This window comes from Anolis sagrei, chromosome 1 (assembly GCF_037176765.1).
Source record: "Anolis sagrei isolate rAnoSag1 chromosome 1, rAnoSag1.mat, whole genome shotgun sequence".
Lineage (NCBI taxonomy): Eukaryota > Metazoa > Chordata > Lepidosauria > Squamata > Dactyloidae > Anolis > Anolis sagrei.
Window position 1 is genome coordinate 5,297,383 of NC_090021.1, and position 12,086 is coordinate 5,309,468.

General features: G+C 45.3%; 1 protein-coding gene across 2 annotated transcripts; it reads right to left on the bottom strand.

Annotated features, from left to right (window-relative positions):
* Window positions 1-415: 415 nt before the first annotated feature.
* On the bottom strand, window positions 416-9,544 carry LOC137095260 (oocyte zinc finger protein XlCOF6-like). 2 transcript variants are annotated; one of them, XM_067461736.1, is made up of 2 exons: window positions 9,494-9,544; window positions 416-1,751 (listed from the first exon to the last, which is right to left on the bottom strand). In XM_067461736.1, exon 2 carries the CDS (start codon window positions 1,567-1,569, stop codon window positions 544-546), a length of 1,026 nt encoding a protein of 341 aa, XP_067317837.1. In that variant the 5' UTR covers window positions 1,570-1,751; window positions 9,494-9,544; the 3' UTR covers window positions 416-543. The 2 variants fall into 2 exon arrangements, with proteins under 2 accessions (XP_067317837.1, XP_067317896.1); XM_067461795.1 differs by lacking the exon at window positions 9,494-9,544 and adding an exon at window positions 3,585-3,680.
* Window positions 9,545-12,086: the final 2,542 nt, after the last annotated feature.

Genomic DNA, 12,086 nt, shown 5'->3' on the forward strand with positions numbered 1-12,086 from the left:
GTAGGTTGTGTTACAGCTTTTGTTATTTGCAAAACAATTACCAGAAATAAGCAAATAAAATCTGTTGGTAAACTCTGGATCGGCTATAGAGGAAACTACACAAGAACTGTTTATACAGCAGAGAGTATATGAAAAAAATAGCTATCTGTTATTATATTATATTTATATATGCAAAATCTTCTAAGTGGTTGGTTTAACCTCTGGCTACTACATAAACTGAAATACCAGGTTGCAAAAGGATGCATGTTTAAAAAGAGTGTCACCAACATGAAAGGTTTAGCAAGTTCTGTTTTAGGGAGTCTTTCTGGGGTCAAATACTACTCTTCTTTCCCATGTGAATTCTACAGCTGTGTAGATTTGAACTCTCGGAGAAGCTCATTCCAAGTCCCATGCATTTCTAGAATTTCTACCTAGTGTAAGTTCTTTGATGCAAACACAGACTTGAATTGCAAGTGAAACTCTGTTCACACTCCAGGCATTTATAGCGTTTCTCCGCAGCGTGAATCCTTTGATGTGATTGTAGAGTTCCATACTGAGTGAAGCTCAGGGTTTCTCCCCAGTGTGAGTCCTTTGATGTCTACGTAGATTAGGACTCCGAGTGAAGCTCTTTCCGCATTCCAGGCATTTACAGGGTTTCTCCCCAGTGTGAGTTCTTTGATGTCTACGTAGATGTCCGCTCTCAGCGAAGCTCTTTCCACACTCCAGGCATTTATAGAGTTTCTCCCCAGTGTGAGTCCTTTGATGTGAACGTAGACCTGAATTATGAGTGAAGCTCTGTCCACACTCTAGGCATTTATAGGGTTTCTCTCCAGTGTGATTCCTTTGATGTGAACGTAGACGTGAGTTATCAGTGAAACTCTGTCCACACTCCAAGCATGTATAGGGTTTCTCCCCAGTATGAGTCCTTTCATGCAAACGTAGACCTGAATTCTGAGTGAAGCTCTGTCCACACTCCAAGCATTTATAGGGTTTCTCTCCAGTATGAGTCCTTTGATGAGAACGTAGATTTCCATTCCAAGCGAAGCTCTGTCCACACTCCAAGCATTTATAGGGTTTTTCCCCAGTATGAGTCCTTTGATGAGAACGTAGACTTACATTCTTACTGAAGCTCTGTCCACACTCCAAGCATTTATAGGGTTTTTCACCAGTGTGTGTCCTTTGATGAGAACGTAGAGTTGAACTCTGAGAGAAGCTCTGTCCACACTCCAGGCATGTATAGGGCTTGTCCCCAGTGTGAGTTCGTTCATGTGAACGTAGAGTTGAATTGTGAGAAAAGTTCTGTCCACACTTCAGGCATTTATAGAGTTTCTCCCCAGTGTGAGTCCTTTGATGTCTATGTAGACTTGAATTATAAGTGAAGCTCTTTCCACAATCCAGGCATGCATAGGGTTTCTCCCCGGTGTGAATTCTTTGATGCGAAAGTAGCACTGAATTTTGAGTGTAGCTCTTTCCACACTCCAGGCATTTATAGGGCTTTTCCCCAGTGTGAGTTCTTTCATGTTTCTGCAGATGACCCCTGCGAGAAAAACTCTTTCCACACTCCAGGCAATTAAATGCTTTCTCCCTCATGTCAACAGTGATATGGTTGTTTAATTGCAATACAGATCCTTGGCTCTTTTTTCCTTTTTTATCTATAAGTGAGGCCAAGAATTCAGCAAGATCATCACATTGAGATTGTTGTTTCTTCTTCTTCCTATATTACTGGTTTACTTACTGCAGCCAAGACGTGGCTCCATAGAATCCTCATTTCCCTGGGGAAGAAAGAAGCAAAAGATCAGTGATGAAAGACAGAAATCTTTACCTGCAAGCTTTTCCCCCTTTCCCTTAATAGGTCATGTTGAAAATGGGAATACCAAGAAACGCAGACACAGATGCCAGCAAAGGCAATCACTGATTCTTAAGCAAGAAGGAATGAATCCAGAAAGATAAAAGTAAAGGAAACGAAAGGCTTGGAGAACAAAAGGAATGAACAATAGAAGACAGGGAGATTCCGTCTAATATTTATCTCCCTTTGGCAACATAAAGCAGGGTATAAATATAATAATAATAATTATAATTATAATTATAATCCGTCCTCTCCCCCTGAGGAGACTCAGGGCGGTTTTCAGGGAATAACAACAATGCCAAACATTCAATTCTAAGAACAGACACATAGCAATCAAGATATAAACAAGGAATAAAATGATCTCAACATAACAACAACACATAACTTATAAAAAAATAGCTGAGGATTAAATTAAGTAAGCATAATATAACACAATGGGTCATACAAATTAAGCACAATACAATTAAAAGTATAAAATAGTATACCACATCCAGCGGGCTGAGGTAGATCCAGGTGTGGATATATGTACAAGTACTTTGGCTACATCATGAGGAGACAGGAAAGCCTAGAGAAGACAATGATGCTGGGGAAAGTGGAAGGCAAAAGGAAGAGGGGCCGACCAAGGGCAAGCTGGATGGATGGCATCCTTGAAGTGACTGGACTGACTTTGAAGGAGCTGGGGGTAGTGACGGCCGACAGGGAGCTCTGGCGTGGGCTGGTCCATGAGGTCACGAAGAGTCGGAGACGACTGAACGAATGAACAACAACAAAACATTAATCCTCCTCCTCTCAGTACGCTAGACTGCATAGACAGATCTTTAAAAGCTTTTTAAAGGAAGGGGCCTCTTGTTAGTTCTTTACAGAGTGAGTTCCAGAGATGGGGAGCCACAACAGAAAAAGCTCCATCTCATTTCAATCAACCGCGCTTGTGATGGGAGTGGGACTGAAAGCATGGCCTCCTCCACAAACCACAAATCTCTGTTTGTATGCAGAGATGCATTTTTTACGTAGTCTGGGCCCAAACAGGTTAGGACTTTATGGGCAAAAATCAGGACTTTGTATTTAGCCCAGAAGCAGACTGGCAGCCAGTGGAACTGCTGCAACATGGGAGTGGTTCTCTTTCTGTACGGTGCTTCAGTTAGTAATCTGGCTGCTGATCTCTGAACCATGTTCAATGGTACCAAAAGCCGCTGAGAGGTTCAGGAGAACTAGCAGGGACACACACACCCCGTCTAGCTCCCTTTGTAGACCTTCCATCAAGGCAATCAATGCCGTCTCTGTCCCGTGGCAGGGCTGAAATTAGATTGAGATGGATCCAGATAATTGGTTTCATCCAAGGAACTTTGGAGTTGTGAGGCCACCACCTTTTCTAGAACCTTGCCCAGGAAGGGGAGGTTTGAAAGTGACCAATAGTTACAGTTGATTGGGCTGTAGTGTTGGTTTCTTGAATAAGAGTCTTACTACTACCTCCCTGAAACTAATTGGCATCATGCCTTGGCTCAGGGAGGAATTTACCAGCACCTTCACCTACTCTACCGCCCCCCCCCCCCGACCAATTTAATGAGCCAGGATGGGCAAGGGTCCAGAGAATAAGTGGTCGCACTCATTCCTCCCAAGATCAGGTCCGCATCCTCGGGCTGAATAAGTTGAAACAAACAGATGCATTAACCACCACCTTCACCCACTCTGCCAAACCCTCTCTGGCTTCCTTTATCAGCCAGGATGGGCAGGAGTCTAGGATGCATGTGGTCGCTCTCACCTCTTCAAGTATCTTGTCCACATCCTCGGGTTGCATCAATTGAAATGAATCCATCAAAATCGGACAAGCAGATGCTCGTGTTACATTGTGCGATGGGTTCAATTGGCAGGGAACGAGATTTGTCTGAAAAGATGAGGAAGAACTTCTAGAGTAAGAGCTATTGGAGAGTGGCCTAGACAATCTGGAAGTGTGGTGGAGTCTCCTTCTCTGGAGGCTTTTCCAGAGAGGTTGTTGGGAGTGCTTTGATTGTGTCTTCTTGCATGGCAGGGGATTGGAATGGATGGCCCTTGGGGGTTTCTTCCAGCTCTAGGATTTTATATCAGGAGTAGGCAATACAGGGTCTCATGGATACACTTATTCTCTCTGGTCCACCATCTCATCCTGACGAAGACCAACCTCTTTGGGATCCTAACGTTTCCCATCTTTCCTTCACTTTCAGCCTCCAAAAGAGAAGGGGAAGGGGAAGAAAGGGCAGGGAAGGTGCTTAGGGAAAACCCCCTCCCTCCCAGCCCACCCAGCCTGCTCCGGTCCACCATGCAGCCCCCAAGTTAGAAAGTTTGCCCGTGCCTGCCCTCCTGTATGTTCAGTTGCTGTTCAATTCTTCTGTTCACTGTGTGGCATAGGAAATGGTTACGGGAGAGGCAGAACTCAATAAACTGGAAAACAAAATTGACCAATTCAAAAATACGATTACTCAATCATTTAATGTAATTGGCAAAATTGAGACCCAACAGGAGACCCTTACTACTACCTTGCTGAGCCCCTCACCCATGGAAAATAGCTGAAGAAGACAACAGGCAACCCTAACGCGAGGACCTTTGATAGGGATGACAGTGCCCTTGCGGAGATCCTCCAAATCTCAGACAGTAAGGAACAATATTAATCAAATCTAAGCAATCCAATAACCCAGATTGACTCTCCCCTGATGCAGAAAGAGTTCATTTCATAGGGAAATCAGTTCTCCTCACCTCCTTTCTCACTCCAGGAAACATGGACAGTAGAAGAACTGACATTAAGCAAATTCCATTCACATACAGTGAGGGTCAAGCCAGGGGCAAAATGCCGGAGATCTAAAGGAGGAATAGAGTTCCTGGTTTCCATCTCATTATGTATCTGCACTGGGCCCCTTCCCCCACCCAAAAAGAGTGCAATGGCAGTGTTGATCCAATTCCAATAAAATAGAGCAGGTCCCATACTTCAAATATCTGGGGATATTGATGCTTAATTGTTTATGTTACAATTGTTTTAACTGTCAGAGTGAGACCCTCCGGTCTGGCACAGCGAACGTGAGGTTTCCAAAACACACAGACTCAATTACCACACAGCATTCTTCTTCTGTTTCAAAATATAATAAGCTTTACTGGAAGCATCTATTTACAGGCGACTACATATTGATGATGGACAAAGTACAGGACTAAACACACAGACAAAGAAACATCTGCCCTCTGCCTTATCTGTCTTCTAGCTGGTTAACTCCCTTTTCTTCTCACGAAAAGTCTTATCTAACTTTAGCCAAGGTCTCAACTCTCTAGCCTATAACAATAATAATCTACTACACAAATGAACAAAAAATGAACATGACTGAAACCATCTTGAATTACATTATTAACACATTGAAAAACATACATATAATATTTGCAATTATCTTGACATTAACTGCCCTATACTACTTGTCTTGTGATGTTTTTGTATTGATGCTTTGAGTCGCCTGAGGATTGAGAAAAGCGGTATATAAATAAAGTAAGTAAGTAAGTAAATAAATAATAGTCCTCCATTCTTGCAGCAGCAGAAAAGTCCATGGAGACCATGTGGCTGGAATTGCACAAAGAGCTCATCTGCAGTATTAAAATATCTCAGGTCAAGAGGGGGACACTACATACCTGCGGCACTCAAACTATTTGATGCCAAGCCAGTTGCACAACTCCTATACAGTGCCCAGTTAGGCCCCTTTTCGGACTTTGCCCCATTTGAGAGTGTACAATCCAATTTCTTAAGATTGGCCCCCCAGGTACCAAGGTGTGTCTCCAACTCCACCCTAAGTCTGGAGACTGTCTTCTTGAGAATTGAGGCCAGGGTGTGGGTGGTTATAAAGAACTATTGGCTCTCTCCCCTTGGCATTGTACCTTTTACTATGTCGGATGACTTTCAGTCCAATTGGGAAAAAGCAGTAACAGCCAAAATGTCATCTTTGGGCTTCTCCAACTCCAAAACCAAAGGACACTGCCCACCAAACCCTTTCAGTGTTTTTTATTAGTCATGAGAGAACTGTGTGCCAAGTTTGGTTCAACTCCATTGTTGGTGGCGTTCAAAATGCTCTTTGATTGTAGGTGAACTATAAATCCCAGCAACTACAACTCCCAAAATGACAAAATCATTTTTTAAGTGAAAGACATACATTGGGATGTTATGTGTCTTGTGTTCAAATTTGGTGTCAATTCGTCCAGTGGTTTTTGAGTTTTGTTAATCCCACAAACCAACATTACATTTTTATTTAAATAGATTGAGATTTCGGATAACATAAAAAGAGGGGGAACAAATGTTGGTATAGGAAAGTACAGAGCAGGGATCAAAAAAATAAATGTTTTTGTCATGTCTGGAGTGACTGCAAATCGCTCCTGGTGTGAGAGAATTGGCCATCTGCAAGGACGTTGCCCAGGGGACGCCCGGATGATATGATGTTTTTATCATCCTTGTGGGAGGCTTCTCTCATGTCTCTGCATGAGGAGCTGGAGCTGATAGAGGGAGCTCATCCGCCTCTCCCTGGATTTGAACCTGCGACCTGTCGGTCTTCAGTCCTGCCGGCACAGGGGTTTAACCCAGTGCGCCACCGGGGGCTCCGAAAAAATAGATATAAGAGTAAGAGAAAAAAGGTTAAAAAAAAGTAAAGGGGGGGGAGAACACCCCCTCCCCAAGACTAGGGGCTGGGTTATAACTTATAATGTCACCAAGTTCTGCACAGCAGTGATTGAAATCCAGCATTTCATACTAGCAAGAAATTGGGATATATAGTCTTTTAATTATAGCATGGATGACAATCACATCAGACTACACAGAGAAGCCATTGAAATCCACAAGCAAGTGGACAATTTCAACAGAAAGGTGGAAACCAGGAAAATGAACAATATCTGGCTAAGGTAAAGGTAAAGCTAGTCCCCTGACATTAAGTCCAGTCATGTCTGACTGGGGTGTGGTGCTCATCTCCATTTCTAAGCCGAAGAGCCAGCGTTGTCCGTAGACACCTCCAAGGTCATGTGGCCGGCATGACTGCATGGAGCGCCGTTACCTTCCCACCGGAGCGGTACCTATGGATCTACTCACATTTGCATGTTTTTGAACTGCTAGGTTGGCAGAAGCTAGGGCTGACAGCGGAAGCTCACACCGCTCCCCAGAATCGAACCTGCGACCTTTCGATCAACAAGCTCAGTAGCTCAGTGCTTTAACCCACTGCGCCACCGGGGGCTAGCAGCATTTAAAAAACTCTAGAATAAGGACAGTAAATAAATAAAAACACTTAAAAAGCAGGGGAATTCCAGACAAGAATAAACCAGGGCCAGCTAACACCTCCCAACAAAGGAATCCCCCAGACAGCAACCAGTCAGGCCTTCATAATAACAATAACAGCAATAATAATAATAATAATAACAACAACTTTATTTTTATAGCCCACCTCTTACATGAGGCCAGGCCAAATCAACAAAGTTACAACATAGCCTATTTAAACATTATAAAAGTTCCATAGGTAAAGTAAAGGGGTTTCCCCTGATATTCCAAGGAAGCCCCTCGAGTGCTGGGTGAGTGCCTGACCGCTGTGGCTGTCTGGATGAGGACGAACAAGCTGAAGATTAATCCTGACAAGACAGAGGTCCTCCTGGTCGATTGTAAACCAGACCGGGGTATAGGGTGGCAACCTGTGCTGGACGGGGTTGCACTCCCCCTGAAATCACAGGTCCGCAGTTTGGGGGTCCTCCTGGATTCTTCACTTACGTTTGAGGTTCAGGCGTCGGTGGTGGCCGGGAGGGCCTTTGCACAATTAAGACTCGTGTGCCAACTGCGACCATACCTCGGGAAGGCGGATCTGGCCAAGGTGGTCCATGTCTTAGTCACCTCTAGACTGGATTACTGCAATGCACTCTACGTGGGGCTACCCTTGAAAACGGCCCGGAAATTTCAGATGATCCAACGGGTGGCAGCCAGATTGTTAACTGGGGCTCCTTACAGAGAGCGGTCATCCCTCCTGTTCAAGGAGCTCCACTGGCTGCCATTCATTTACCGGACCCAATTCAAGGTGCAGGTTCTTACCTACAAAGCCCTGAACGGTTTGGGACCCGCCTACCTGCGTGACCGCATCTCTGTATATGAACCCACACGATCTCTTCGTTCATCTGGAGAGGCCATGGTCTCGATCCTGCCAGCATCGCAGGTACGATTGGTGGGGACAAGAGAGAGGGGGGACTTTTTGGTGGTGGCCCCTCAACTCTGGAACTCATTCCCTAAGGACATCAGACAGGCCCCAACTCTGGCAGTTTTCAGGAGAAGCTTGAAGATGTGGTTGTTCCAGTGTGCCTTCCTGGATTAATGATCCCATAGCACTTTGTCCCTCTAAAGCACTTTACATTTTTTAGGTCCTCCCATATGTCTCTCCACAAATGCCACTATCACCTGTTCATCCATGTTCTGCACTATTTCCAATTTTAATTTTACATTTGGCCTTCCCATAGTTTTAATTGTATGTTGCCTTATTGATAATGTTATATGTTTGTTTTATTTTAATTGCTTGTATTGTTGTGATTATTGCTTGTATTGTGTGTTTGGGCTTGGCCTCATGTATTTATTATTATTTATTTATTTACAGCTTTTATATTCCGCCCTTCTCACCCCGCAGGGGACTCAGGGCGGATTACAATGTACACATATATGGCAAACATTCAATGCCAATTTTAACATAGAACATATACTGACATACACAGTGGCTATTTAACTTTTTCTGGCCGCCAGGGGAGCTGTTGCCTTAATCGTCCATCTGCGACGCTGATGAAGCACTTCCGCATTCCCGCATGCTTCCCCGCTGGAATGCTTTGCTGGAGTCTTCTTTATGGCCTCATAAATCAGTTAATTTAGCCTTCCCACACTTTTTAAGGTGGTACTTTATTTTCCTACTTGACAGATGCAACTGTCTTTCGGGTTGCAAAGGTCGACAACAGGCTACACACAATTGGTTGGAAACCCACTCCAACCCGGGCTGGCTTCGAACTCATGACCTTTTGGTCAGAGTGATCTTAATGCAGCTGACACGCAGCCAGCTGCGCCACAATCCCGGTGCAGCTGCACCGAGTCCCTTGGGGAGATGGTAGCGAGGTACAAATAAAGTGTTGTTGTTGTTGTTATTATTATTATTATTATTATTATTATTATTAAGTCCAGTCATGTCCGAGTCTGGGGGTTGCTGCTCATCTCCATTTCTAAGTCGAAGAATCAGCATTGTCCGTAGGCGCGTCCAAGGTCATGTGGCAGGCATGGAGCACCCTTACCTACCTACCCACCCGCCAGAAGGTAAAATCCCACATTTTCTGCTTTGCACTGGGTTATATGACAGTGTGGACTCAGATCACCCAGTTCAAAGCAGGTATTGTGTGATTGCGGGCCTTGATATTCTGTGTCCTTTGGCTGTGTGGAAGGGCCCTTGGCCAGGCCTCCAGGGAGGAAATCCCTCAGGAAAGAGGAGGCTGAGGGAAACCCAGGAAAGGCCTAGGCCTCTCTCTAGGCCTGCCTGCATCACAAAGGAGGCCGAGAAGCAGAAGAGGCATTCTTGACCCTTCTCAGCTTGTCTTGGAAGAGGTCGAAATGGGACCCGGAAGGAAAACAAAGGAGGAGGAGGGAGGGGGAAAGAGACTCAGTTCGCAAGCACTCACCTTCTCCTTCCTTCCTTCCTTCCTTCCTTCCTTCCACACAGAAATGGCGGCACCGAAAGGGGGCGGAGCTGGGTGACGTCAGCGCCTCTCTGCCGCAAAGGGGGCGGGGCCTCGGAGTTGCCAAAGGGGCGGGGCCTCTCCGACAAAAGGGGGCGGGGCTGGATGGCCTTTGGGGCTCCCTCCCTCCCTCCCTCCTATTCTGGGATTCTCTCCTTCCTTCTCAAGGGCTGCCAGGCTTTCTTGGCTGCCATCTGGAATGTGTCCAGAGGAGGGAGACTAAAATGATCAAGGGTCTGGAGAACAAGCCCTATGAGGAGCGGCTTAAGGAGCTGGGCATGTTTGGCCTGAAGAAGAGAAGGCTGAGAGGAGATATGATAGCCATGTATAAATATGTGAGAGGAAGCCACAGGGGGGAGGGAGCAAGCTTGTTTTCTGTATTGTTGAAGGCTTTCATGGCTGGAATCACTAGGTTCTTGTGGGTTTTTTCGGGCTATATGGCCATGGTCTAGAGGCATTATCTCCTGACGTTTCGCCTGCATCTATGACAAGCATCCTCAGAGGTAGTGAGGTCTGTTGGAAATAGGAAAATGGGTTTATATATCTGTGGAATGGCTGGGGTGGGGCAAAGAGCTCTTCTCTGCTGGAGCTGGGTGCGAATGTTTCAGCTGACCACCTTCATTAGCATTTGAAGGCCTGGCTGAGCCTGGGAAAATCCCCTGTTGAGAGGTGTTAAGATGTGCCTGGTTGTATTGTGGAAGGCTTTCATGACTGGAATCACTAGGTTCTTGTGGGTTTTTTCGGGCTATAGGGCCATGGTCTAGAGGCATTATCTCCTGACGTTTCCCCTGCATCTATGGCAAGCATCCTCAGAGGTAGTGAGGTCTGTTGGAATTAGGACAATGGGTTTATATATCTGTGGAATGGCTGGGGTGGGGCAAGGAGCTCTTCTCTGCTGGAGCTAGGTGTGAATGTTTCAACTGACCACCTTCATTAGCATTTGAAGGCCTGGCTGAGCCTGGGAAAATCTTTCGTTGAGAGGTGTTAAGATGTGCCTGGTTGTTTCCTCTCTCTGTTTTGCTGTTGTAATTTTAGAGTTTTTTAATACTGGTAGCCAGATTTTGTTCATTTTCATGGTCTCTTCCTTTCTGTTGAAATTGTCCACATGCTTGTGGATTTCGTATGATATTGTTTCAAGCACCCACTTTTTGCTTGATGTTCAGGCAGTGCTTCTTGTAGGGCAGAGCACGATCCAGAGTGACTCCCAGGTATTTGGGTGCGCTGCAATGCTCCGGTGGGATTCCTTCCCAGGTGGTCCTCAGAGCTCAGGATGTTTGTCTGTTCTTGAGATGAAAGGCACATGTCTATGTTTTAGATGGGTTGGGGATCAGCTGGTTTTCCCTGTAATTATCACGGGGTGTATGCGCCCTACACCACTGGAGAAATTACACTGCTTAGCCGGTATTGCACCACCTGACATCCGCCGGGAAGTAGCAGCCAATAGTGAAAGGACCAAGACAGAGACATCTCCAGCTCATCCCTTGTTTTGGTATCAGCCAGCTCGTCAACGACTTAAATCTAGAAATAGTTTTCCAAGATCTACAGAGACACTCGCTGGAAGACCTCAGCAAGCGAGAGTCCAAAGGTGGCAGGCTCAAACCAAGAACCTCAACCAATGGCTGATACCAAATGAGAGGCTCCCCCCTGGGCACACAGAAGAAGACTGGGCGACTTGGAAGACGCTGAACAGACTGCACTCTGGCGCCACGAGATGTAGAGCCAACCAAATGAGGCCACAAAGTTGAATCCACGACATGTGAGTGTGGAGAAGAGCAAACCACTGGCCACCTGCTTCAATGCAACCTGAGCCCTGCCACATGTGCAATGGAGGACCTCCTTGCAGCAACACCAGAGGCACTCCAAGTGGCCAGATACTGGTCAAAGGACATTTAATCAACTACCAAGCTTGCAAAATTTGTGCTTTTTTTATCTGTTTGTTTTGTTTTGTTAGAAATGTAATACAATGGTCTGGTTGCTGATGACACGATAAATAATAATATAGCAGGGTACAAATAAAGTTAATAATAAGAATAAGAATAATAATCCTGGGTCTGAGTTAAGTTAATGAGTTGGGAACCAATCAGAGATTGCTATGTGTGCTTGTATAGAATTGTATATAAGGAAGTCATGTACAGTGTATATCTCTCTCCTTGTGCTGTGATGTTGTTCGTCGAAGGCTCTATGTAATTGATTAAAAGAACCTGTCTGCTAAGACAAGATATAACTGTGTGCTGCGGTAAGTTTGTAATGTCATCTAGTCTGGAGGAAAGACAATGGTAAAACTGACCATGGCCGGGCATGTGCTCAAGTGTCTGTAAAAGGTTCCAGAGTGACTGCAGGCTGTGGGAGCAGTTGACTGAAAATACTGTGCAGGAAGAAGCTACTGGAAAGTGCTGAAGTTGTGCAACTGATCTGCTGCTGAATTGTGAAATTAACCCCAACAAGTAGGTATGGGTGAACTACAACTCCCATATGCAACCCCCATCGTCCATGGCCCATCCTCCTCCAAAGTGCACCAGTATTTATTTATTTATCG

What these genes read in the sequence shown, in the direction of transcription:
- LOC137095260 (XM_067461736.1), bottom strand. Translation starts at nt 1,569, where the DNA reads ATGAGGGAGAAAGCATTTAATTGCCTGGAGTGTGGAAAGAGTTTTTCT.